Source organism: Puma concolor, chromosome C2 (assembly GCF_028749965.1).
Source record: "Puma concolor isolate L17-30 chromosome C2, mPumCon1.1.hap2, whole genome shotgun sequence".
NCBI lineage: Eukaryota > Metazoa > Chordata > Mammalia > Carnivora > Felidae > Puma > Puma concolor.
This window is the reverse complement of record NC_141675.1, coordinates 114,013,172-114,040,319: the sequence shown is the minus strand read 5'-3', so window position 1 is coordinate 114,040,319 and position 27,148 is coordinate 114,013,172. Positions and strand designations below refer to the sequence as shown.

General features: G+C 40.8%; 2 protein-coding genes across 10 annotated transcripts in view; both read right to left on the bottom strand.

The window, feature by feature from the left end:
• Positions 1–10,205, bottom strand: part of RIOX2 (ribosomal oxygenase 2) — a 28,535-nt gene extending 18,330 nt beyond the window's left edge. For 2 of the 6 annotated variants that reach the window (XM_086675661.1, XM_086675666.1), the window contains exons 1-2: positions 10,070–10,151; positions 3,900–4,371 (exon numbers count right to left, since the gene is read on the bottom strand). In XM_086675661.1, the coding sequence (XP_086531787.1) occupies positions 3,900–4,334 (435 nt within the window). In that variant the 5' untranslated portion in view covers positions 4,335–4,371; positions 10,070–10,151. The other 4 variants (XM_086675664.1, XM_086675662.1, XM_086675665.1 and 1 more) reach the window with 4 other exon arrangements.
• A 10,374-nt stretch (positions 10,206–20,579) lies between these two features.
• The window catches only part of GABRR3 (gamma-aminobutyric acid type A receptor subunit rho3), a 50,864-nt gene continuing 44,295 nt past the window's right edge, over positions 20,580–27,148 (bottom strand). For all 4 annotated transcript variants that reach the window (XM_086675653.1, XM_086675655.1, XM_086675652.1 and 1 more), the window contains one exon: positions 20,580–22,163. In XM_086675653.1, coding sequence (XP_086531779.1) covers positions 21,861–22,163 — 303 coding nt within the window. In that variant the 3' untranslated portion in view covers positions 20,580–21,860. The remainder of the gene's footprint in view (positions 22,164–27,148) is intronic.

Genomic DNA, 27,148 nt, shown 5'->3' with positions numbered 1-27,148 from the left:
GCCAGCAGGACCTGGTTCTGTAATTACATTTATACGGTGACTGAAACCATTAGAAAACCAAAGCTTCTCTTTCTAATGGCTTGAGAGGTATCTCAGGACCATGTAGGTGACTTTATGGTTCCCAGCCCAAGCATCTGGGTCTATAATTGATACGTATATGTCTCCCTTCTTGTTAAAGGTTACAAAAATCCTAGCAATTGCACAATTTTCCTATTTCTCCTGAACCTTTAGCTTCTGAATCTGCCAAGTATAGCCTAGGAGAAAGAGATCAGGACAAAGCACCTCAATCCAAGATGCAGTTACAAACTAAATGACTTTCACTTCTTTATTTGTAAAATGAGGACTCCACCTCCTTCCCCCAAGGTTGTTGGGGAACAGCATAAAACAACTTACCTGCAAACTTACTTACATTGCCTCACCAACACTGACTCAGGCACAAACAAGGCTCTTTTGAAACCAGTCTTCTTTAATTCAGGACTCGCAACTATGCCTGGAGCTGCCCAGGAGCACCCCAGAGCAGCGAAAAGGGAAGGTGGCAGCCTCTCCCCTTGCTGGGGACAACCTCCTCTCTCCACTGACCTACTCACAAAATCCAAACTGAATGCAATTGCTAAGACCAGAGAAGCCCACGGGTACACTTAGAGAAAAGCAAAAACACACACACCAAAGCCCTACTACATTTCAAATAACATCTTTAAAAGTATGGTATGAAACTGCCTCAAATTTGGAGTCGGAAGTGCTTACTTAGCAGTTACGAAAAAGTCACATCTCTGAACCTGTTTTTTTTTTTTTCACATGTAAGATGCAGACCACAATGAATGCTCTATTTTAAATGTCTGTTAGAAGGTTCAAGTGAACACGTGTATTTGGTAAACTCACCCAGACCTTTAACATATGGATTACCCAAAGCAGGAGTGGAAACAACTTATGGCTTTCTGATTCCTCCTTATTCACCTCCAGACCAACTAGAATAATAAGTTGTGCACATACTGAGACCCCAATAAACAAGGCACTAACTGTCCACTAAACAGTCTCCCAACCTAGCTACTGACAAACCATCTCTAGACTTTTTCAATCCTGATATTAACATGCACATTCCTAAATACACAACACTAGTCCTTCTGAGAAAATATTTAGAACCCAGATTCTACTATAAGAGGATGAGCTCCCACAGCTCCTATAGGTCTCTCTACTGGTGGAAAGACAAGAGGCAGGGTGCAACCCAGTCTATCCTGGGAGCTGAGTTTAGACTGAGAAAGCTCATCCTTCCTACTTTCATAAACCTGGCCAAAGAACAGAGTCAACGGGGCAAAGCAAGTACAAGTGTTTGGCCCACCTGGAATCAGAGAGGAGAAATGTACAGGACTTAAGAGATGAGCAGAGAAAAGCCAAAGATAATTCTAATGTACAGATATGACAGCCATTAAGGACACCATACATATGCCAAATAATAACTTTGTACTGGTTTGTGACCCAATCACATACAATCAACTTCACTGACCTTTTATGTTCATAGTTATTAGATGTCTAAAACACACATTTTTTTAAAGTTTTTATTTTTCTTCAATATATGAAATTTATTGTCCAATTGGTTTCCATACAACACCCAGTGCTCATCTCAAAAGGTGCCCTCCTCCACCTTTTGGGATGAGCACTGGGTGTTGTATGGAAACCAATTTGACAATAAACTTCATATATTGAAAAAAAAAAAAGGTGCCCTCCTCAATACCCATCACCCACCCCCCCCCCCCCGCCCTCCCACCCCCCATCAACCCTCAGTTTGTTCTCAGTTTTTAAGAGTCTCTTAGGCTTTGGCTCTCTCCCACTCTAACCTCTCTTTTTTTTTTTTTTCCTTCCCCTCCCCCATGGGTTTCCGTTAAGTTTCTCAGGTTCCACATAAGAGTGAAAACATATGGTATCTGTCTTTCTCTGTATGGCTTATTTCACTTAGCATCACGCTCTCCAGTTCCATCCACATTGCTACAAAGGGCCATATTTCATTCCTTCTCATTGCCACGTAGTACTCCATTGTGTATATAAACCACAATTTCTTTATCCATTCATCAGTTGATGGACATTTAGGCTCTTTCCATAATTTGGCTATTGTTGGGGCGCCTGGGTGGCTCAGTCGGTTGAGCGGCTGACTTCGGCTCGGGTCATGATCTCGCAGTCCGTGAGTTCGAGCCCGTGTCGGGCTCTGTGCTGACAGCTCAGAGCCTGGAGCCTGTTTCAAATTCTGTGTCGCCCTCTCTCTCTGCCCCTCCCCCACTCATGCTCTGTCTCTCTCTGTCTCAAAAATAAATAAACGTTAAAAAAAATTAAAAAAAAATAATTTGGCTATTGTTGAGAGTGCTGCTATAAACATTGGGGTACAAGTGCCCCTATGCATCAGTACTCCTGTATCCCTTGGGTAAATTCCTAGCAGTGCTACTGCTGGGTCATAGAGTATGTCTATTTTTAATTTTTTGAGGAACCTCCACCCTGTTCTCCAGAGTGGCTGCACCAGTTTGCATTCCCACCAACAGTGCAAGAGGGTTCCCGTTTCTCCACATCCTCTCCAGCATCTATAGTCTCCTGATTTGTTCATTTTGGCCACTCTGACTGGCGTGAGGTGATATCTGAGTGTGGTAAAACACACATTTTAAGAAGCGTTGCTTCTAACCAAGAGAAGAGTCAAGGACTAGCTAAGAGAGAAGCACTGTGGTGTCCACATTTCCTGAACACAAATCATGACTTGGTCTGGCAAGTGATTTATAAGTTCTTTTTGGGTGTTTGGGCCAAAAGGTTGGCAACCTAGGGACATTTCAACTTCTTATGATTGCATGAGATGGAATATCTGAAATTAGGACTTGTACTGAAACATCTAAGAGTACTTACCCTTTCTGCAGAGCAGAAACAGGTTCAAGATCCTTTATGTAGACAGCAAAATGCATTCACTAGATTTGGCCAATGGGCTCTAACAAAGCAACTGAGTTCAATCATAGGAAACATTACTGGTAACTGATGACAAAGTCCCAGGAGCCATCACACAGCCAGAATCCTCAACATGGAGCCTTAGGAACCACTCTCCTTCTCCTCCCATGCTGCCATTTGGGTTCAGCCATGGATCACAAAAGGGAATTTCTGAACTCAGAATACGCCCTCAATCCTTCTGGGCCACCTGTCATGTAAAGATTTCAAACCTCTACAGAAGCAGATAAGCTATGACTGCATTTTATAAAGCAGAAACTGAGCAGAAAGAAGGCCAAGTATTTCTCAAATGTTAACCACTGATACAGAATAAAAAGTTAGCCAGTCTCCCAGACTTGCAAATCACAGCTACCCTCCATCTATGACTGTCTCCCCAGGAACAGTTCTAAGACCCAGCTCCTCAATGCCACCTGAGCGGCTGTTAATAAGGGTGAAGTCTCCTTCTTGAACATGCATCTGGTCCTTGATCCGGTCACAGCTCTAAAGCCTCTACTTAGCTAGAATGTCAGCAGTAAAGGGAAGTAACTTCAAGAAGAAAATGATCACCTCGACACTATCACACCTTATATTATAATGATATTTAATTATAATTTAATTTATAATGACCAAATAGAAAGGTCTACCATATACCAAAACATAAAACAGCCCACAGAACACGCTCCTGAAGGGGTAATAATTTATAAACTTGCAATAGAGTTTTTGCAGTGTGATGACATCTAATCATGTCCACCTGAGTTGTTGGGAGATTCCAATGGTTTAGCCAAAAGATAACACAGGGTCTCCTAATTTGGAATGCATTTAAAGAGCAAACAGGAGGTATCTCTTCTCAGACTGGCAGGTTCATCACAGGTTCTCCCCTGAGCTGACCTGTGGCCAAATGTTAGCACTTTAATACATTTAACGATTCCATAATAGGGAGAACCTGTTACCTTAAATCTCTGAGGTTGGTGAAACTGAATTGTTGCCCTTTTCTGATCAAAATCTTTTCTCAGTTGAAGAAAGTGCACTTTGCCATCTTTATTTAAAACCTTCTTCTTCCCATTGACACACCGGCAGACATTTATGTCTCTTCCATAGAACATACCCCGGCTGCATAGACTCTTCAGATCTGACAGCCTGAACAGGGACCGGTAATATGTAGCCACTGCAGGGTCATCTCTCTGAATGAGAAGGGGCTTCTTCTCCCAGAATTCCCTGAAAAAAGTCTCTGTCTTGATGGGCGAGATTAAACTTTCAAACAGATCACTGGGGCTTTCAAAATTTAAAATAGAGGAGGGTCCACCAGCTGCCTCTATCTTCACCTGCTTGCAGGGAACAGACCCCTCTTCCTTCCCATTCCCTGTGGGCTTTGCTTTCTTCGGCATCGTTCTGTCTTCAAGACAAAGCAGTGACGAGGTGCACCTACCAGAGAACAAAGCACACGTGGTTAGGTTCACCAGGAGTTCTAACATTAGCAGATGGCGCACACACAACTCGTGTGACCATGCCACCTTCATGAGCACTTGTAAGTCAAAGCCCTTTCCTCCAGGATGGGATACAGCCTTAATCTAACACCACATCATCCAAGATAGGATTCAGCCTCAAACACCACTCAGATTACATATTCATCTAAGGAAAGCATTTTTTTTCTCGGGCATAGGCACTAAATCGTTAAAGTCACCGTTTGTTTGTTAGGAGGTATAATGATCCCAAATTAAATGGTTCAGCCACCTAAGCAGTTCCTAGTCACAGTTTTAGCCCGTGGCCGTTGACACAGCAGTCTAAAATCTTGACTTTGGCTTCAATCAGCACCAGGTCCCAAATCTAATTAGACGCACTCTTGAGTTACAGGCACTCGCCTCGAGAACTACCAACAGGGGCTCACAGCCAGGTGCTCCTTACCACAGCACCACCCCCAACTGTTAGGAAGGCAGCCCAGGTGCCCTGGGCCAGTGTCACCTGGTGGCTGGAACAAGAAGCTGCTGCTCCCAAGTCTTCCTCACCACATGAACCTCCGCACTTTTGATTCCCAGCTTTTTCCTGAAAACTGCTACTTTATGAGAAAACCCGCCCCCATTAAAAAAAACCAAACGAGTTCGAGACTACAAAGTAAAGGCTAAAGACAGTTATGCCCCATTTTTAAAAAGCTTTAACTTTTAAACTAAGACACAATACCAACATCACCTAGGCATCGCCTTCTAGAACTGCCTTCTGTATTTCTAACAAGCTCCCAGGTAACAATGCTTTTGCTGGTCCATGGACCACATCTGAGGAGTGACAATCCCAAGCCCTGCCAAGCCTCTCTCAGAACTGTCCCCAAACCACAACTATCGTCACACTTACAATAATGCAGGTGTTCTTCACCTGGGGTTCAAGAATGGTATTTCAAATTACATGAATTTTCAGACACTGTAAGATCCTATTTCAAACTGTGTGTCTACATCTCTCTATATAAATATTTATTTGGGTGCGGGCACATTGTGCTCACCTGATTCTTAAAGAAGGGCTAAGAACCACTGCACTTATAAAGAACGATTTTTCCCAGAGACCAATAACTTATTTATAGATATCACAGTTTTCTATTTTGTACTGCTAGCAAAATTTTAAGAACACTGTTTTCTGCCCTTTTGTTATTATAACTAAGCTGTATTTCAGCTACACTGTGGACTAAGTAGAATTAGTGGTCTGGCCTGGCAAGTAAGCACCTGGAACACTGTGTTACACATTGCAACAATTTACAAATGAACCTTTGGAATGCAACCCAAATATAAACTGAACAATTCAGGAAGTGGAAACATCAAAATATACAACTCTAGTGCCCTCATTTTAGCTGCTAAACTTGTGTACAGCTCAGATCAAGTGCCTTTGGTAGGGCACATAGGACAGAAGTGGAAAACAAGTACAAACTGATGGACGGAGGTGGAAAAAAGTACAAACTGACCCTAAAAGCTTGCACTGGAGGACTGAAGGCTTAAGCTTAGAAAAAAACAAACTTTGGTGTTGGCTATGTCACCAATGAGACATTTTCTGAAAATGTTCTGCACACCTTTCAAGCTTCCCAGCCAGTGTGATTTTTCAATTAAAGAATCAAGGCTTCCATGAACAAAAGTATTGCTAATACTTGGAACCCAGATGTGATGCAGAAATGCAAGGAGACATGAAAACACAGTAAAAAGCACAGCTCGTGCAGAAGAGTTACCAGCCATCCTTTGAAAGGCCCGACTATAGCTAAGGTCTGAGAACTCAGATTTCAGGAGCATTCCACCACCTTTAACTGATAAGAGTGACTCACTCTGCCTTAATTGTTTGCACAATGTGGTTTATAATGAACACCTGTTTTCCTTCTCGGAGTCTGGAATTTTGGTAGGTGCCAGGCAGAGGGTGCCTATGTGGTCAGTCCCCAGTAAAAACCCTCAGTTCTGAGTGTCTGATGAGCTTCTCTGGCTGGCAACATTTCACACGGGTTGTCACAACTAGTTGCTGGGCCAATTAAGCACCTGGTCTTTTGCTATAATAAATCAGCTGTGAGTCCTAGTAAATCACTGAACCAAGGGATGGTCTTAGAGATCCCCCCAACACATTGCTCACTATTTTTAAAAAGTGTTAAATCGGGGGCACCTGGGTGGCTCAGTTGGTTAAGCATCTGACTTCAGCTCAGGTCATGATTTGCTAATGAGTTCGAACCCAGCATCGAGCTCTGTGCTGTCAGCATGGAGCCCGCTTAGGATCCTCTTTCCCCCAACTCTGCCCCTCCCCTGCTTGCACTCACTCTCTCTCTCTCAAAAATAAGTAACCATTAAAAAAAGTGTTAAATTGGTTCAGAAGGTTTGTTACCATTAAGGTACCCTATAATGAAAACATAATTTCATATTCAGCCACACATCTCTTATCTCTCACAATTGGTCAGTTTAAAATTTAAGGGATGTGGACAGCAGGAAGATGCCGCTGAAAGGCCTTTCTTTAAGCCTACCTAAGCCAAAAAAATCACTTAAAGCATTTTTCCTATCTACGATCACTAACATAATAAACCCAGCACTGCATAACAAATGTTTTTGTTAGAATCTATATTTCACTATTTATACTGCCAAAAGTTGCATCATTTCTTGTCTGCCTTCATATTGAAATGATTTAAGGCTCAGTTAATTGGAACCTGGCTTAGAGATTACTGGGCAAATAAACTATTTCTCTGATTCTCACACTACCCATATTGTAAGACAACCATTCTTTTTAATAGCTTTGGGGAGTGGAGGAGAGAACAGATGACATACCCTATCACATTAAACATGTAAAAATCCTAGTATGCATCACAATTTCAGAAAAAGTAAAAAGCATATCTTAGAATCTAAGAAATTTAGGGGCACCCGAGTGGCTCAGCAGTTGAGTATCTGACTTCAGCTCAGGTCATGATCTCACATAGCTCATGACTTCATGCCTCACGGAGAGCTCTGTGCTGATAGCTCAGAGTCTGGAGGCTGCTTCAGATCCTGTGTCTCCCTCTCTGCCCCTCTCCTGCTCGCTCGCTCACTCTCTCTCTCACACACACAAATATAAATAAACATAAAAAAATTGTTTTCTAAAGTATCTAAGAAATATAGTAATGAGACAAGGAAAACCTTTGTCTAGAAAAGTAAAGCCAATACCGTCCAGCCCAGAAACCTCACAGACCACCCAAACAGAAGTTTAAAGTAATTATTTTTATAAAGCTACAGGGAAAAAAAGCAGCCTTTGAAAAAGCAATTAGTGGCTATTAAAAAAGCAACTGGCCTGGGTAGCTCAGTAGGTTCAGTGTTCCACTTCGGCTCAGGTATGATCTCACTTGCGTGAGTTCCAGCCCTATGTCGGGTTCTGTGCTGACAGCTCAGAGCCTGGAGCCTGCTTCTGATTCTGTCTCTCTCTCTCTGCCCCTCACCCACTCACACTCTGTCTCTCTCTTTCAAAAATAAACATTAACTTTAAAAAAAAAGCAATTGGTATCATTTAACAATTTATACAAATATCAAATCATGGTATACACCTGAAACTGTTATATATATCTATTATTCCAATTTTTAAAAAAAAAAAAATGTTTCCAATCTGAGTTGACTATAAGCATTAGTGTAAAAAGAGTCACAGTTCATATTTTACTAGCTGCCCACAGATTAAAAAAAAAAAAACCACCAACTGATCTGAACAACTTTGAAGGATTAAAACTCTACAATAAAATCCACTGATATCCATTCTACAGCCAATAAATATAAACCGAGCCTTTATATCCTTAAGTGTCCTAACCTTCTTTTCTGTAGTAATATTCACTGACAAAAAGTCAACACAGCTTCGTCTGGGGAACAGCCATCTGCACGGTCCCAGAGCCTAGCACAGAACAGGGCACATAGGTCCCCAAGAAATGTTTGCTGAATGAATTGTCCTCCTTTTTCATCGTCTGTATATAATATTAGAGAAAAATCCTCAAAAGCCTTACACAAAACAGAGTTGGGAGGAAAACAGTTTATTCAAAGGGGATAATTCCGATGGCAGCTGTAGCTTGGGTATTCAACCGCACTGTCAGAGCTGAAAGGCAAATTAGCCTGCAGTGGTTATTACCAACCAGAGGGAGGTATGTCTCTACAGTCTTCAGAGCAGAGCTTTTTACAGTGTAGTCACCAGAAATACTTGTTCACCTGCAAATTTCTAGGCTCCCTATCAAGCCTACTAGATTAAGCACTTCTTGTGCTGGGTCCTAAAAATCTACATTAACACAGGAAATATTCCGTTGGAATTTTAGATCCATTAACATTAGTCAAATTCTGCTCAATTAAACACATACACCTGACGGAAATATGACCTGTAACGAGGTTGCCTCGGCTGACCTAAAATATTTTTTTTAGGTTTATTTGTTTATTTAGAGAGAGAGGGAGAGAGGGAGAGAGGGAGAGAGAGAATCGCAAGCAGGCTCCACACTGTCAGCATGGAGCCAAATGGGGGGCTTGAACCCACTAACCCTGGGATCATAAACTGGGCCAAAACCAAGAGTCAGATGCTTAACCCACTAAGCAACCCAGCCCACCCTGACCTAAAATACTCCTTTTCTGCCTAACAGAAATGTTCATCCGGAGGGAAAACTCGTTCTCCTGTTGACCTAATGCGGTGATTGGCAGTTACCCTTTTAGTCCTATTTTATTTTTTTTCAACGTTTATTTATTTTTTGGGGGACAGAGAGAGACACAGCATGAACGGGGGAGGGGCAGAGAGAGAGGGAGACACAGAATCGGAAACAGGCTCCAGGCTCTGAGCCATCAGCCCAGAGCCTGACGCGGGGCTCGAACTCACGGACCGCGAGATCGTGACCTGGCTGAAGTCGGACGCTTAACCGACTGCGCCACCCAGGCGCCCCCCTTTTAGTCCTATTTTAAAAAGAAAATAGATTACAACACCTCCGTGTCTTGTAGTAAGCACGATGTTACGAAGGATGAGGCCAGAGAGGCAAAAACTATCCAAGCGATGGTGGCAGAGGCTGGATAAGTCAGGCTCCTCCATTTAAACGTGAGTCCAGGGAAATCAATGGCCTGGCGCCGAATTTACAGCTCATCACTGGACTCCCAGGCCCCTGCTTCCTGAACACGCAGTGAGCAAGCCGGCCTCACGAACCTGTTGGACAACCCACTGTCGGGCTGCCGAACTAGTAACACTTGCTGAGTGAACTGGCAGAGGGGTCTGTAATTTTAAAGTCAGGCTGGGACCAGACAGCCGCGACGCCCCCGCCCCGTAGCCCTGGCTGCAGGGCTCCCAGCAGTAAAGCCTCTCTTAGGCCCGACCTGACGCCAGAGGCACAACCCACGTGGAGGCCGCGCTCCCCGGCGGGCGTCACCCTCCCGGCGGAGCCTCCAAACTTTCCGCGCGCTCGTCCCAGTCTCCAGACCACCGGCGGCCCACGTGGGCCACTCTCGGTGCTCAAGCGATTCGTGACCCTACTCCCGCATCCGGGCAGCAGCAGACCCGGCGTGTCCTCCCTGCCCCGGTCCCCGGGATCATGGACCGCGTCGGCGCGCGTCCCCGGTCCCAAAAGCACCAGCGCCCACCAGGCCGCCCCGGCCGCTCTGAAGGTCCTGGGGACTGGGCTCTCAGGCCACCCGACAGGCCCTACCCGCACCAGCGCTCGGAGGCCCAACAGGACGTGCACAACCCCGCCCCCGGCGGCGCGGGGCAGGCGGCGAACACCGCTCCACTCACCCTGCTCGGCCTGTTGCGCGCGGCCGCGAGCGGGCGGGGCAGCGGCTGGGGGCGGGGCGGGGCGGGGCGGGGCGGGGCGGCGTGCGCACGCTGGGGGGCGGCCCGCTCCGGCTCCTGCCTGAGCTCCCGCTCCCTCTCTGGCTCCACCCCGCGCCAGGCCGCGGGTGGTAGGTACTTCTGGCGCCCAGTACCGGCAGGTGTTGGGTCTTCGCGCCATCACGTTTTCCCCTTTGGTGTTAAAGGAAATGCATGGTTCTTGGTTTTTTGTTTTGTTTTTTTTTTGAGTTGGGGGCGGGATGAGTCTCTGGATTTGGGGCAACTGTTTTACAGTACAACCCTATTCTTTTTATGAATGGAGAAACCCAGATGCAGAGAGGAGACGAGAGCTTTCCAAGTTTAGGGAGTCGGAGGTCCAGAAAGCCCAAGCTTTCTTTTGGGCTCTCCATGCTAAAGCTGTACTGCTTTGTACTGTCAACTGTAATTTATATCCCGTTGCTCCCAGAGTCAGAATTAATCCCGGCTTAAAAGGATACTGGAAATTCTTTGTGACGATAGCTATAGAAGAGAAGAACAAAAGCAATTATTTAATTTTGGCCTAAGGCTCTGTCCTTTAGACAGACAAACTGATTGGAAACGTTTGGGTGGGGAGGCTGGACCAACTGAGCACGGGGATCAATGGCACATCTCCGCTTTGGCCTGTGTCCTTCTTTGCTCTTGTAGACAGCCAAAGAGGACCTAAAGGAAATTATTTCATTCTGTCAGGATGATTGAGACCAATGACTAGCTCTGATTATCGATGTGGACACGTGAGCAAATGGGAACAAAGTACAGCCTTGTCTAACACTCGTCTGAAACTAACAATAATAGCAACACCTGAATTGAGTTCTTGCTGTAAGGCACCATGCTAATTGTTTCGGGGACTCCTCACTCCATCCTCACCACAATCTTGTGCTTACCTCCATTTTACAGTTGAGAAGACTGGTTCTGGAGAAGTTAACTTGCACAAAGTCACATTTAGATTTGGAAGAGCTAAGTCTTTCGGGAAAGACTTTCTCAGATCTATCTTTCGGAAGAGACTATAAAAAAAAATCTAGTCCACTTGACATTATATTGGTAATGTACTTTGCTCTTTATTTTGACTACAAAACATCTATCAAGATAATGTAGAACAGTATTGATGTTACAAGGATTCAGAAAATGGTAAATTCTTACCCATGTCCATTATATGGAAAAGCACCACTTTGTGTTTGTATAAAGAGAAGTTTCAATGTCAACACAAATAAAACCATCTCCTAGACGGAGAATCGTCACTAGGGTGCCTGACAGAACAAAAGTACATATTGAAGTCAGCTCTGCTAGGGAAAATCATACATCTTGTATAGGAGTTCCCCTGATACAAAATTAGTCTTTCAATGTGCTCTCTCTGATACTGTCATTATAATTCAGATTTGTCAGCATAGCAAGCAAAAAAAAGAAAAGAAAAGAAAAGAAATAAAAAGGTTATGCTCATTCAGTCTTCAGACCTAAACACAATGGCTGGCATGTCTACAAAGGAGGAAGGAGAGAAGTGAGGAAAAGGGGTGGGAGGGGGGGGATGTGAGAGAAGAGCTTCCAGAATCCATGGCATTCCTAACATACTGTTTGAGTACTTTGTTTTTTCATCTTTTGCTTTTAGTCCATTGAGTTTAAAGTTGTTCCAGAGGACAAGAAGCAGGCCACTATGCAGTCTCCAACTTATCTATTCCAGACTCATTAAAAAGTCAGTTATTTTCTTTCTGTAATCTATTTTCTCATAAAAACAATGTCATAGATAGCTGAGTCATAGATGGCTCAGTGACCCAGACCTACCCAGAAGGGCCTAAGCCCCCAGATATCTGAATCAATAGACTAGTGATCCTCCCGTGGAGCCTGGGAACACGATGCCGAGATGATAGGAAAGAGCAGAGAATTCCATCCTTATACAGAAACCCTGAAATAGACTTGTCTACAATCCTCACAAAAATAACTTGCACTTCTGCAAGAGTGTTTTATGTTTACACCCTTTGTGTTGCTTTGTGTTGCTTCATTTCAAACCCAAGTTTGTCATCCTCTCCTGTGATTTCCTAGGCTGTTCTTACTATAGAACTTTAGGTTTTGGCCGCTTCACTGGGGCTCCCCACTGGGCCTGCCCTGCCTGGGTGTCAGGCTGCACAAACCCATCTCTGTCCTTTCTCCACTGCCAATCAGAATGATCCTGGGCTTAAAGAATCTTAGAATTATGCTGTGTGAGTGTACTTTTTAAGGTTACTCAGGGGGAAGAGATGCGAAGTACATGAACTTAACTTTCTCTTTCTGCTAATGCTCAGTTTCCTCACTTATTAGGTGAGATTGAACCAGATAATCCTTATTATCCCTACTGGCTCTCACATTCTATAATCCTAAAGGTCTGTGCACCAATTTCCACAGGGTATTAGGAGAAAAATCAGGAATCATGCATACTGCCCCCTACGTATTTGTATTGTATTTGTATTCACTTTGGTCCAGAAAAGATATAAGTGATTTCTTTCTTTTATATGATTTTATTTAATACCTGTACCATTATTATTATCATCCTAACTTTTGCAAACAATATATATAATATAAGGAAACCAAGACATAGTGAGGTTAAATAACTTGCTCAAAATTATACAGCCATTGGATAGCACATCTGGGACTTAAATCCCATGCTGCCTATCGACTAATCCTCTTTTTGAGCCTCATTTTCTGCACCTGTAGAAATGGTTAATGTTGCTTTGTTTGTCTAACTCATAAAGCTGCTGTGAGTCTCAGGTGAGACAGAGTAAGCAGAAGAGTGTTAAAACTGTAGAATGCTATTCACCTGAGAGGCATTATTGTTAAATCCATTACACCATCTTGAACATGAGCCACAGAATGAATTAAATGCACCTGAGGCTTTTACATGTCTATGTTTCACTTCCTTGACTATACTCGTGAACAGGGCACCTTCTCACTGACATAGCCATATCACCATGAATAATCTTGGTCAGACTTAGTTAACTTCAGAAAGAGCCACATTTTTTTAATGACCCAGGCTGAGGTCTTCCAAAATTATAGTTATGATACATCTCATTGAAATCAATATTCCTATAGCTATGTTTTAAACTCTTTGGAGCCAGGAAATTGCTTTCATCTATTCTGAGAACTAGAACAGAGCTTTGCATGGCGTAGTTACTCAATGTTTACAAAATTGGATTGGGTTAGTATTCCCATTTTCTTGTCTGACTTACAGTCTGATTTCTTGTATAGCCTATGCCTGTAGGAAAGTCAGTGACAGGCTGTATAACTTTTTTAATTAAATGATGCTACACACCTCTCTTCTTCAATAGCCAAGCACTTGCAAATGAAAATACACCTTGGGTTTTGGCCAGTGACTCTTTCCCTCAGAGAGAGAAGTTGTTTAATATGTTACCCATAAAACCTGAAATAAACTTGTCCATGATTCTTATAAAAATAAGATGTAATCCTACACAGGTGTTTTCTGTTCATACTGCTTGGATTGCCTTTGTTAAAAAGGAAACAGGCTCCAACTGAAAAATGTTTCCTGGGAGACTAGCACAACATGTATAGATGGATGAGAGAGACTCACATGGTGATGGTACATTCATTTACTTATCTTTCTTTAAAATTTTTTGTCATAATGACCTAATAATGACCCATCGATTGATCTCAAAGGTGTAGTTGTTGGGAACTGACAGGTCTGCTAATGAATCTTTTTAAACTTTCAAGGAAGAGAAAAATATACCTTACATAAACTGCTTCTAAATATAGAAAAGGAAAATAACCCTTTTAAGAAAGAAAATTATAGACTGTTATTTGTAAAAATAGATGCATAAACTTTGGCATGGACAGGAAAGGAGCATGAAGTCACACGAGGTCAGAGATCTAAGGGTTAACTTTAATGAACCACAGCATGTAGACCTCCAAAGAACATTCACCAGTAGCCCTTGAAAGCTTCAACATTTGAACACCTGCCACCCGGGATGGCTACATTATTGGTGGGACCAAGTGCAAAATGAGTATGTGAAGCTCCTTGTTCCAAAAGAAGAGGGAAGTGCCGTTAAAGGTACTAAAATATAGAACGATTCTTTTGCAGTCTCTCTCTTCGCTATAATGGTGGGTGTTTTTTTATTTGCTATTCAATGTCATGCTCTAGAAAACACAGGAATACTTGAAAGGTGAGTGCATACATTCACAGGCATGGGAGGACCCTGCGGTGCCGCTCAGCATCCACACATGCATGGAAGCACATGGCCCACAGGCTACTCAGTACCCCCTCCTGCTAACCACTGGACCAGCACTGCTGTGCTCAGGCCAGGGGTGGAGAAGTCAATCTTCCTGATTCACTGGTCAGGGTCCCAACCCAAAGCAGACTGGCCAACCTCAGGAGATTGTAACCTCCCAGGACTCACACCTTACCTGGATAGGGGGTGGGTAAGAGGCGTGCTCCAGTCTAAACACTCTTCAAACCCACCAGGGCACTGCCAGCCCAGGGCAGGGAAATGCTGTGGTATGTGTGGACCTATGTACAAGCCCCTGCCAGGGGAAGAGAGCAATGGTGGGCCTCAGTGGGACCAGAAGAAGGAGGCAGGAAAGTGACGTCCAGAACCTGTCCCACAGGAAGCGGAACTGCACGTGCCAAACCTGGGTACACGCGTTGTTGTTCCAACAGACTTTACTTACAAAATAAATTTAAAGATTACATTATTAAGAATTTCAAGGGGCGCCTGGGTGGCGCAGTCGGTTAAGCGTCCGACTTCAGCCAGGTCACGATCTCGCGGTCCGTGAGTTCGAGCCCCGCGTCAGGCTCTGGGCTGATGGCTCAGAGCCTGGAGCCTGTTTCCGATTCTGTGTCTCCCTCTCTCTCTGCCCCTCCCCCGTTCATGCTCTGTCTCTCTCTGTCCCAAAAAAAAAATAAATAAACGTTGAAAAAAAAAAAATTAAAAAAAAAAAAAAAAAAAAAGAATTTCAAGATGGCAACTGTAGAGCATTAACCCCCAAGGGTGGGGCCTTGTGTGAGGATACTGGTTTCATGCTCAGGAAACCAGGTGTACCTGCCCCCTAGAGGACATCAACCAAGCAAAGAACTAAAATACATTATACCATTTAAGTAAAAAGACTTTTGCCAGTCCCTAATCTCACCCATCCATTCCTTGCCCTTGAACCTGGTAGAATGGAAAAGGGTAGGAGAGAGGCCTGTACTAGAGCAGATGTTACCTTCTTCCTAGGACAATTTCCCCAGTTCAGGGTTTAAGTCTGAGGTGGGAAAAGTGAAAACACACTGAAATCAGTCTAGGCTTTATACCCGAAAACAAATCTCCATCATCAAACTGTGTGCTTGTTAATTGATTGATTGATATCTCACAGTATCTAAAAAGCTGTGGGATCTACCTGAGATGCCAGCAAGGGGCAGAGAAGTTGTAGCTAATAAAGCATATTAAACAGTCATTGATTAAAAATAAAGCCATATTCTATCAGTACCCCCAACAAATTCAGATTATTTCATGTAAAATATAGTTCAGCAATATAATAAATGGTTAATCTACATTAATCAAGTAGAACTCAACAGAAATTCCACCACTGAATTTACTGCATAAAAGGAGTAAGAGTTAATGTCATGAGAGAATCAAATGATCCTAATAACTTAAATAATTTGATTACTTTGGTCAAGATGGCATATTATATTGAGTACTTGGTGACCAACATGCAATTAATTACTTTGATTGCCCAAAGACACACAATCTTTTGTACAAATGAGCAATAATCATCTGATTGTATTAATCTAGACCAGGATATCACCCAAAATAATTAAATATAATTAATTTTGCCCTCAAATCCAAATCTTCCCTTAAGACACATACCACAGAACTTTGTTTTGTGAAATGAACCACATTTTTAGCTTCTATCGTTCTCCTTTCTTTTGCCTTATTTTTCTCTCCTACTTCAAATTCACATTATCTCTATAAGTCACATTAAATTATTAGAGCTCTTTTCAGAAAATCTCTTTCTTCACTGTGTACCTGAACTGCATATTCATTTAAAAGCTCTTTAGCAGGTATTCAGGTTTCTTTCACTTTGAATCACCATTTAATTTAAATATGACCTCACCCAACATACAACCTAATTAACAAAACATATTTTAAGTTATTCTGGGGTGGTGTGAATGCTCTAAAAATTTGTTTGATGTGTGGGTTTATGTTCATAACACTTCTTTAGAGCGTAAAACACTTAAAACACCTGCATTAATGTTCTCTGAAGAACAGAAGAAATTAATGTATGTAAGCACTTCCTTTCTTAAGCGTGCCTTGTTCAGTTAGCTAGTCTTCTTGAAAATATTGTGTTACTTTTAAACAATTCAGGCATGGGGCGCCTGGGTGGCTCAGTCAGTTAAGGATCTGATTTCAGCTTGGTCATGATCTCACGGCTTGGGGGTTCGAGCCCCGCATCAGGCTCTGTGCTGACAGCTCAGAGCCTGGAGCCTGCTTTGGATTCTGTGTCTCCCTTTCTCTCTGTGCCTCCCCCGCTCATGCTCTCTATTTCTCAAAAATAAACAAACATTAAAAAAATTTTTTTAAAGAATTTAGGCTTGTGTATCGAACTTCAGAAAGCATTACTACTTCATAATAGGTTTAAAAATATTTGTTAATGACATTATAACATCATCTCCTTTGGATGGCCTAAGGCAAGGAGAGAGCCACTAACAGCATAATTTTGTAGAAAGCCTTTGAAGCACTCTTGTAGAAAATAAGTTTCTATAATGAATTGTATTGATCCTGGGATCAAAAGTAATAGCACATTCATCAAATGGCCTAATTGATAATAAAATATAGTTCAATGTTTCCTACATCAAATTATCAATATATTGAAAAGAAAACTATGGTAATTTTTCTCAGTGACTGTGAAATCCCTTTTCCACACACAGCCCTTTTATTGATCAAAAAACATTATGATTCAGCAGTAGATTGAAATGGAAAAACAACTGACAATGTGGAACCTCATCTGAAGAAGCCCGTGTGTTCCTGGAAAATCGCAAGGGTCAAAAAATCTGCCCCCCTACCACCATTTTGTCTTCTGAGAAATGACCACTTGCTGTCGTATAGTCTAAGACCCACCTCTACCCTTCCTCAGTGAGTAAGACTCCCTTGTTTTTATGTCTTTTTGGATTTCTGGGCTCCCTTCCTTAATTTTGAGATGTTCCTCATTAATGAATATCCTTCCTAGTGTAATAGCCTGACAAAATCATCTCAATTATCTGGTGCATTTTTTTCTTTCAGTTTCTTTATAAGAGAAAACACAATGTTCAAGTTCTTTGTTAAATTCAGGGAAGTCAAATTGCAGTTGGAAGGTGATAGAACTTTCAAATTAAGCAAGACTTTACAGTTTGATTGTTTTAAAGCAATGTGTATAGGGAAAGACTAGGCATCACGCAAATGAAATAGCTGGAATGTAACACTGACTGGGATGCCTCCGGCCCTACCAGGAAACAGCACCAGGTATAGAATTGCAGTTGAAATAGCAATTTCCTTACCACTTTTTAACCTTGCTTCTTTGAGGGTGTTGTTAATCTTATTGGAATTCTGACCTTAATAATGACTACAGAATTAGGTGTAATTCCTTTCCTCATTAATCTCCATGTTAAAAAATTGTGTGTGTGTGTGTGTGAGTGAGTGATTTGAACAGGCTTAAGAGCAGCAGGATACAAAATGATAGACCTTATTCATGCAAACTAATCCACCTGCAAGAATTAAGACAATGTAACCATAAATTATGATTGTGCAACAACTCATATGCAAATATTTGCAATCTCCGTTGCCCTCCTACTTACAAAAAGGGCTTGTGATGGCAGTAACAATCATGGAAGAAAGCAGAATTTAAATAAATAGAAGTGCTTTAAATAGGTATTTTATACAATGTCTAAACTTCTTCTATAAAAGAATGCCCGTGGATATAGATCCATATAAACAGACTGGTAACTGAGTCTGACATGACAGATTCTAGTGGCAAATAGGAATTCTTATAAAGGAAATAAATGCTGAACTTCAGATATGGCTAAAAATTTTGTTTCTAAAATAATTTGACTTCTAAATATTCTTTACGTTGCTAATTGCAGCCCATTATAATCACACACAATAGGAAATAAAACCAAAGTCCCCCAGGAGAAGATGGGTTACATAAATTACGGTACACTCATTTAGTGGATTGCTCTGCAGCATATAAAAATTATTTTGCAGGAAAAAATGGCACAGAAAGTTGTTTATGAAAAGAATAATTAAACAAAGCTGCATTTTTAAAAAATGTTGCTTATGATCCAGAGAAGAAACTCTGGCTACAAATTGCCTAAGTTAAACACATTCCCAGTTAGAATGTAAGTTCAGTTAGTTAGGGAGTGCCCATCTTTACTGTATCCCTAGCAAGGTGTTTGGCGTGATATAAGTGATTAAATTAATAAATGCAAGCATATACCAATGATTCCATTGGAAAAATGTATGTTATGCATAGAAAAACTCTAAGAATATACATTAAAATGTTAACTACTTGGGCACCTGGGTGGCTCAGTCAGTTGAGTGTCTGTCTGACTTCGGCTCCAGCCATGTTCTCAGGATTTGTGGGTTCGAGGCCCGCGTCGGGCTCTGTGCTGACAGCTCAGAGTCTGGAGCCTGCTTTGGATTCTGTGTCTCCCTCTGTCTCTGCTCCTCCTGTATTCACACACACACACACTCTCTTTCTCTCTCTCTCAAAAATAAATAAACATTAAAAAAATTTTAAATGTTAACAGCTTAATTCTGAGTGGAATTTTTTTTGCCACTTGGTATTTTAATTTTTATAGTGAAATTGTATTTCTTTTGTAATCAGAAAACAATAAAATTAAGTTAAAAATATATCTTTCATAGATTTTCCAGAGCAGTCCCTATAAAATATCCTGTTTCTATATTTAGGCAGTTTACAGAGCTGGCTGGCTTTTTCTTAAATCTTGGAAAGCAGCTTATTTTCTGAAATCCTCACATTTTATCCAAGCTTATCCCTCAGTGAACAATCACATGCAGTCTGTTCTGGATTGTGATCAGTAAATGAAGTCAAAATCAAAATGAGGTAACTATTATATGCTGTCTGTCACTCACACATTTCCAAGGTAACTGTGATTTCATTCTTTTTGAAATAACAGAGCCAGGAACATTGGTGTTCCTTAGTGGAAATGAGGTTCACAGGAACAGTTGTACCCTCACAGTCTTCTACAAGCCACTGATTTGAGGAGATGAAGACTGGCCAAAATCCCAAGTGCTCATTCTGAATGTTCTAATAATTCTCTTGAGCAGCAAGCGTATTTTAGACATTACTGAAAAATGCAAAGACTGTTTCTAGTCATTAACAAAAGTTATGTTCGATCAGCCAACAGTTGTGCATTAGTACTCCTCAAGAGGAATGCTGAGTGTATGAGTAGTGTGGTGGAGACCTAGTCTTAGTCTAGAGTGCCAGATGTATTCAGCGATGCATTTGATTTGAAATTGTGGAATAAATATGCCCAGGGAAAGCTTTAGACATTCTGAATGGTATAGTTCAAAGTAGAAGAAAAACAGTAACATCTGAGGAACCCAAGAGAAGAAGGGAACAGTATAGATTTATTCTGTTCATTTGTAGATTTTTCCTTTTTTTAAAAAAAAAATTATTTTGAGAGAGAGAGGGAGAGAGAGAATCCCAAGCAGACTCCTGCACTGTCAGTACAGAGCCCAACTCAGGGCTTGATCTCAGAAACCTCGACCTGAGCAGAAATCAGGAGTCAGACACTTAACTGATTGGACCATCCAGGAACCCTCTCCCTTTTTTTTTTTTTTTAACATCAGTTGTATACAGAGTATGTCAGAATCAGAAATGTTAAGCCAACTGTAGAACTCTCCTCAAATAATAGCTACAAATTCTCAAAGAAACACCTAGCATATTAATCTGTTCTGCATTCTGAAAATATAATCCTATAAAATTACTATTCCTTTTAAGTCAAGCTTAAAAACTGTTAGTTTTCTAATTTATTTATTGTCTATCCATAACTAAATGGACAAGAGTTTTAATAAATTATATTAGTTCAATTTTGGACAGTTTCCTAGAAAAATATAATCCTTGGAAAATTCTGAAGGAATTAGAGAAGTTGTATTAAGAAAATAGAATGAAGTATCCCAGAATTAGCCTGTGAGGGAAGTTATGATAGAGATGGGATTTGCCTTTAAAACTTTTGTGCCCAAGAGGAAAATAAGTTACTAGAACCCTATGTCACTCACAGCAGAGAACCAAAATCAATGTTACTGGTAAATAAGCAGGAAGTTACTTGTCTTTTAACCTAGCACAAAATAGTTCAAATCATTTTGGTTCACTTTATGGTGAAATAAATGGCAATACACTTAATGTAACACACCATTTAATTTATTTCCCTTAATTCAATGCCAGAAGTCAAAACAGGAAGGGAAAATATTTCATACTTCTTACTGAGGGCTGATCTCTAAATGGAATCTTTTTCACAAAATACTTAACACAAAAGCATGCACACTACCAATCTACACAATGAATGCTAATCATTAGAGGTTTTTCTACTTAACAAACATTTATTTAATACCCACTTGACCTGATTTACTTGGCTCAACCAACGTTACTATGGGATTACTATGGGATATATAAATTTCATTCAATTTTTCACTCAATACCATGTCTGGAAGCATCTTCAGTCATTTATGAACTGAGACTCCACATCCCTTCATGGATATTCTTTTCCTTGTTTTGGTATCCCCTGTTCAGAACTCAGACAGCATAGTGTACAAGCCTCTATTTTACATCTATTTTAATTATTATATTTATTATTTATGAAAGCTACCAGTTCACTGTTCCTGATAGGCTGTGCACTCACTGATAGCAGGAATGCCGTTTTATATTCATTTTTGACTACATAACACCTAATAAAGTAACTGGCTTATACAGGAGGTCAATAATATTTGGTAAATACAGTAACTAATTCACTAAATGCCTCCCGAAAGCTATGAAAGCTATGACTCAACTGTAAAATACAAGATTCTATTACTGAAGATTGACATATTAATTTAACATTAGGATGGGAGCAAAGTTTAGATGTTTTGCTCTTGGACTCAATAATACATGAAATTTAATAGTGAAATAAGATAAAAGACTTGATTGGAGATGGACGGGGAAGCTCTTCATGTACATCTCAGCTGTATAAGTGTCCATGGTCCCACCTTGATGTTGATGTTCTTCCTCACAAGGATTCAACTCTGTTAGGTAGCATGGCACATGGCTAGCACTAAGAATCAATGCTTCTTGAATCATTGTCATAGTTCAGCTTTATTGCTTAGTTAAATACAAAACGTTTACATTTAGAAAGCAAGGAGGGTCTAGGCGAAGTAGTTACGAAGCCCATCCCTGTGGAAATTTTTCTGTAATATGCATGCCTGTGACTCTTATGTAGGGAATCAAATTCTCCAGGGACCTTAAACTCTTCCTAGATGTAAATCAGTCAACTTTAAAATCTTCTATAGGCCAAGAGAGGTGACTGACTGGCTGACTCCCAGTTGAATCAAGTACAATCCAACTCATAGTCAAGAGTTGTTTGTTGTGGTTGTTGTTGTTAACCTACTCTGATTCCAAAATGAATATTATACATTGGGAATTCTTCCTCACACATATACACCCCAGTAAAATAAATTAAATGCAATATACACAGTGGGAAATAAAATCCTTGAGTAGGTGTCAATGACATGATTATTTTCCAGAATGATTGCACCAATATGCCCTCCTAAGGATTGTCTTCTCTTTATCTGAGATGTATCTGTGCTGGGGCTACCTGTGGATCTTCCTCTCATGGCGTCCTCTTCTGAGTGTAGAGAAAAGGAAGTCTGCTCCATTTCAGTCTTGCTGTCATGGTAACAACCGTCGAAGGCCATGGCTTGAAATGTATCAATATTATACATTCCAGAAATCTGACAAAAAGACTTTTTGTTAGTAAGCCATGAATATGGTTCTATATGTAGGAACTATAGTAAAAGTCTAAACAATCAGATTTTTAAAAGAGTTTCAATAAATGCTAAGAATGTTCAGCTTATTTTATTTTATTTTAGTTTATTTTTTGAGAGAGAAGGAGAGAGTGAGCAGGGGAGGGGCAGAGAGAAGGGGGCACATAGGATTAGAAGCAGGCTCTGAGCCAACGGCAGAGAGCCCAATGTGGGGCTTGAACTCATTACCTGTGAGATCATGACCTGAGCCAAAGTTGGACATTTAACCAACTGAAATACCCAGATGCCCCTGTTTTGCTTATTTTAAAGAATAGAATTCTGGTTTTGCTTTTGGTATCTGACTAAAAGTCATTTTAATAATAAATGGAAAACATTATCAAAGAGATCTGTTTTTAATAGGGACTTAGCAAGGTTTATTATTATCTCCATAGAGATAGTTGAACATTATACAAATAAATGTTTCACAATTATAATGTCAGTGTTTTCTAATTTAGTTTTGGCCTGATAGACTTTTACACTCAATGCATGTTTCCCCAGAAGGGAACACTGTTTCAGGTTTCCCTCTTTGTTTCTGCATAGTATGAATTGTTTGACATAAGTTTGAGTTGAAATTGAATATGATTTATCAGCAAAACCAATTGGATTTGCTTTTCAACATATTTTTGTCTTTAGAGAAAACACAGTAATACGCCTGGTCAGTGTAATTTTTTGTCCAAAACCAAAACAATATTATCAGGTGATCGACTTATGCTTAAATTTGGAGTAGGGATAGGAAATGATTTTAGCTACTCTCTTTAAATGCAAATTGGTCAACCCTTCTCATTTGTTGCTGAGAAGTACCTATAAATGATACCAACACAGCCCAATTAAACAACTTGAAATTGGCTTATTTTTTGGAAGGAGAGAATGAATTATCAATGCTTTCTGGCTCCAGTGCCTGATTAAATCTAAACTACCACTTTTCTTTAAGGTTTTACTTTGAGGGAGATGGTGGTTCTCACTGATACAGAACTGTGTCTAGGAAGTAGGTGTTACTAATTGCTTTCTGAGAAAATGAAATCACTTCTTGATCTATAGGGAAGTTAAAAAAATGAGCAAATATGAATAGGCTACCACTGGCTGAAATTATTCAGAATTCAAATGGGAAGCTACAGAATAAAGTCTGCCAAAACATGTATTTGGTTCACAGCAATTAAAAAAACTAATATTTTACTGAATTCAAGAGACATAGAGAATATTTTGTGTAGTCAGTAAACTAACCAAGGACCCATACTCAAGTTATGTTGTCCTTTTTTGTTTTAGCCATAGGAACTTTTCATAACAAAATGAAAACGGATGATATGAACATAAAATAAGATCAGGACTCAAAAACTAACCTCAGATAGTAAAAAATAACACTAAGAATATATTCAACTCTGGATCTGAGAACAGAATAACTAGTATAATCTCTTCCGCGGTTTTACTATACCCACCCAGAACACTGCTGAGTTATCCCACTGGACACTATGATAATTTAGAACCATTCATATAATTGATTAAATCTTGCAGTATACAATTTACCAGTAGGGTGCTAATTTCCACAATTTCATAAGTTGGTTGTTCTAATAGAAACAGTTTTAGAATGGGTCTTTAATTTTTCACTCCAGCCTACAAATAAGCACATACCTAAGGCATATTATATCTAAAGTATAGATTTGACTGTTTTATGTGGAGTTCTAAGTCCTGGAAGTAGGAAAACATTCAGATGAAGGAATAAGAAAGAAAAGAATTTCCTTTCTCCTTTCTGGGCAAAGGTCAACAGTAAGGACAATTTTTCCATGATCCTTGCTGTTCTCCCAGCTCTTGGCACCTGGGGGAGGTTGGGACAGGGTGTGTGATGGTGGTGGTGGCAGGAAATGAGCTTTGCTTCACTTCGTGATTTCATCGGAAGGAACTCCATAGCCTAAGATTCCCGGTCTTTCTCACTATCCCTGCATTATTCCATCCTAGAGGTTTCGCAGAAGGAATTATTAGCATGTGTGGCTCAGCAGCTCCTTTTGAGTCCTCACTTTAGGATCTGCATTGGTACCTAAGTTTGTTCTCTGAAGTGAGGTAAAAGGAGATTATCCTTACAGGGAGAGTCCTGAATTGTCTAGCTTCACCAGTGACCAGAAGGGGTAAGCACATTTAGTACAGTGATGAAGTATTAGTGAGACCTCCTGCTCCCATATCTAAGCACTTACTCCAAACTGCTTTATCAACAACAAAGGTGACATCCTCCCATCTGCCTGGTTTCCACATCTTTCTCTAAAACTGGTTTCCCACTTCAGGCGTAGAGAAAAGAAGCATCACCAATTATCCCCCCAAACCTACAGACATATCCTTCTACCCTGCCCCTCACCAGGGCATCCTACCCCTTTAACAATATCTCATCTCAGACAGCCTGTTCCCACTTTCCTTGTTAAAACCACTATTTGTTCAGAGCACATGAGCTGGGCATTAATCACAATAATAACTCAATATTTGTGTAGCATGTTACAGTTTGCAAAAGTTTCAGACCCATTTATTACATTATTCGCAACAGCCCTATGAGGTAAATAGGGAAGAAATTCCACCATTTTGAAAATGAAGAATGAGATCCAGGAACAAAAAGCTAGAAAGTGGCAGAGTTAGGTTTGGCATCACTACTTCTGACTCCAAATCTGTGTTCTTTTATTTTGCCCCACAAATATATGAATGGTAGGACATTTCTTTGAGATAATTGCACCTTTGAAGGCGGATGCTTAGAATGGTGGTTCCTAGAGGCTGGGGAAAGGGGAGAATGGGGAGTTGTCGAATGGGCACAGAGTTTCAGTTTTGTAGGATGAAAAAGTTCTGGAGATTGCTTGTACAACAATGTGAGTATTTTTTTTTTTTTAATTTTTTTTCCCAACGTTTATTTATTTTTGGGACAGAGAGAGACAGAGCATGAACGGGGAAGGGGCAGAGAGAGAGGGAGACACAGAATCGGAAACAGGCTCCAGGCTCTGAGCCATCAGCCCAGAGCCTGACGCGGGGCTCGAACTCACGGACCGCGAGATCGTGACCTGGCTGAAGTCGGACGCTCAACCGACTGCGCCACCCAGGCGCCCCAATGTGAGTATTCTTAACACTACTGAACTACACACTTAAAAACAGGTTAAGATGGTAAGTTCTATGTTATGTGGATTTTACCACAACTTAAAATTTTTTTTAAATGGATGGTACTTACTAACTTAAAAGATTTCCTTCTTATTGGTACACAAGAAGAGTGTGTATAGCCCCAAGTAGTGGAAACTAAAATTCAGGTAGTGTGAACATATGTGTTGTGTGGCAGGTAGGAGTGGATGGATGTAGACAGTTTGGAACCAAAAGACTGGATAGAGATGTGCCCAAATTCCTACAGTGCCTCTTGCTTGGGTTAACCACTTCCACATAAAAATAGAACAGAACGACAACAACATTCTTTTTCTTATCACACGTCTTTTTTCTCTGTCACCTTTAATTCACAGATTATCTAAATTGTTGCTATTCTCAGTGCAGGCAATGGATCGATGGCATCTGGGACTTGTTAGAAATGCAGACTCCAATCCCACCCCACATCTGCTGAATGAATATCTGAACAAATCCCAGGTGATGTGCACACACCCATCACTGCATACTTGTCCAGAAGCTCCCAGTTGTCTCACATCTGCCTAGAAGTCATATGGGTATGTGTGCGGTGGGGACACATACACAGTGTCAACAAAAGAAACGGAGGCATCAGCAATAAAGCAAAATCAGCTCTTATTACAGCTTTGATTCAAAGGGGATATAATAGAAGAAGGAAGTGGTATTACAGGAGATCTGAATTTCAAATGCATCTCTGTTGGCTGTGAATCTCTTGACAAATCACTTCACTAAAACTCTGCCGCTTCATCTCAAAAATAGAGATAATAATCTCTGCAAGGCCTACATCATGGAGCTGAGATGAAGGCTCAATTTGAGAAGAGGATATAAAACACTCTGAAAAGTAAGAAACACTCTCACTAGAGGTATAACAAATATTAAATAATGTTTTGGGTGTACATAAGTATGCATATAAGAATTTCTCAAACCAATGTGAATATATTTCATTAAAATCATGTTCATAGATGCTACACACACACACACACACACACACACACACACACACACACACATATGTATATATACGGCCTTAAGTACAGGCTACCAAACAGATTAATTATGTTTCTTAAGTACAATATCTTATGTCAGTTGTCATAATAACAGGGAACCGGTGCCCTGATCCTTTGTGAAACAAAGCAGGTAGAGATCAATCTGTCCATGTTTACTAAACCCTGGCACAAGAAACATGTGATGACATTTAGAACCCAGAAACCACCTTTTATCCCCAGTATCCTAAGGAGAGAAGAACCTCTCTTTATGCTCTGCCACTCTCCCAAGTAACAAGAAGAGAAACATAAATCCTAGCTCTGGTGGAGAGAAGCACATCATTTATGGATTGAGAGCACAGCCATTGGAGTCAGGGAGACCCAGAAACAAATCCTAATTCCTCTTTGGCTGTGTGACCTTGGCCAGGTTACTCCCTAGCTGCTCCTATTTCACCTCTGTAAAATGAGGGTTATACAGTACCTACCTCTCGGGGCTACTCTGAGAATTAAATGACATGCTGTGTCATTAGGTGGTTAGTGCAATACCAATATAGAATAAACACACATTAAATGTTAGCTATCATCATCATCATCTTCTTGAAAGGATGTAGTTTACACCTGAATCCTTTCTTTTCAAAGGATAGAGCCGGTGGAGAGGAGCACACTGAGAGAAATTCCTCACACGAGAAAACCCTCCTGGCAAAGGTGAATGAGGATGCTGAGGAAACCAGTCAGCACAGGCAGAATGAAGTTCAATATTAAATCCTGTGAACTTGCATCTTGCCAAGGCATATAGACTTA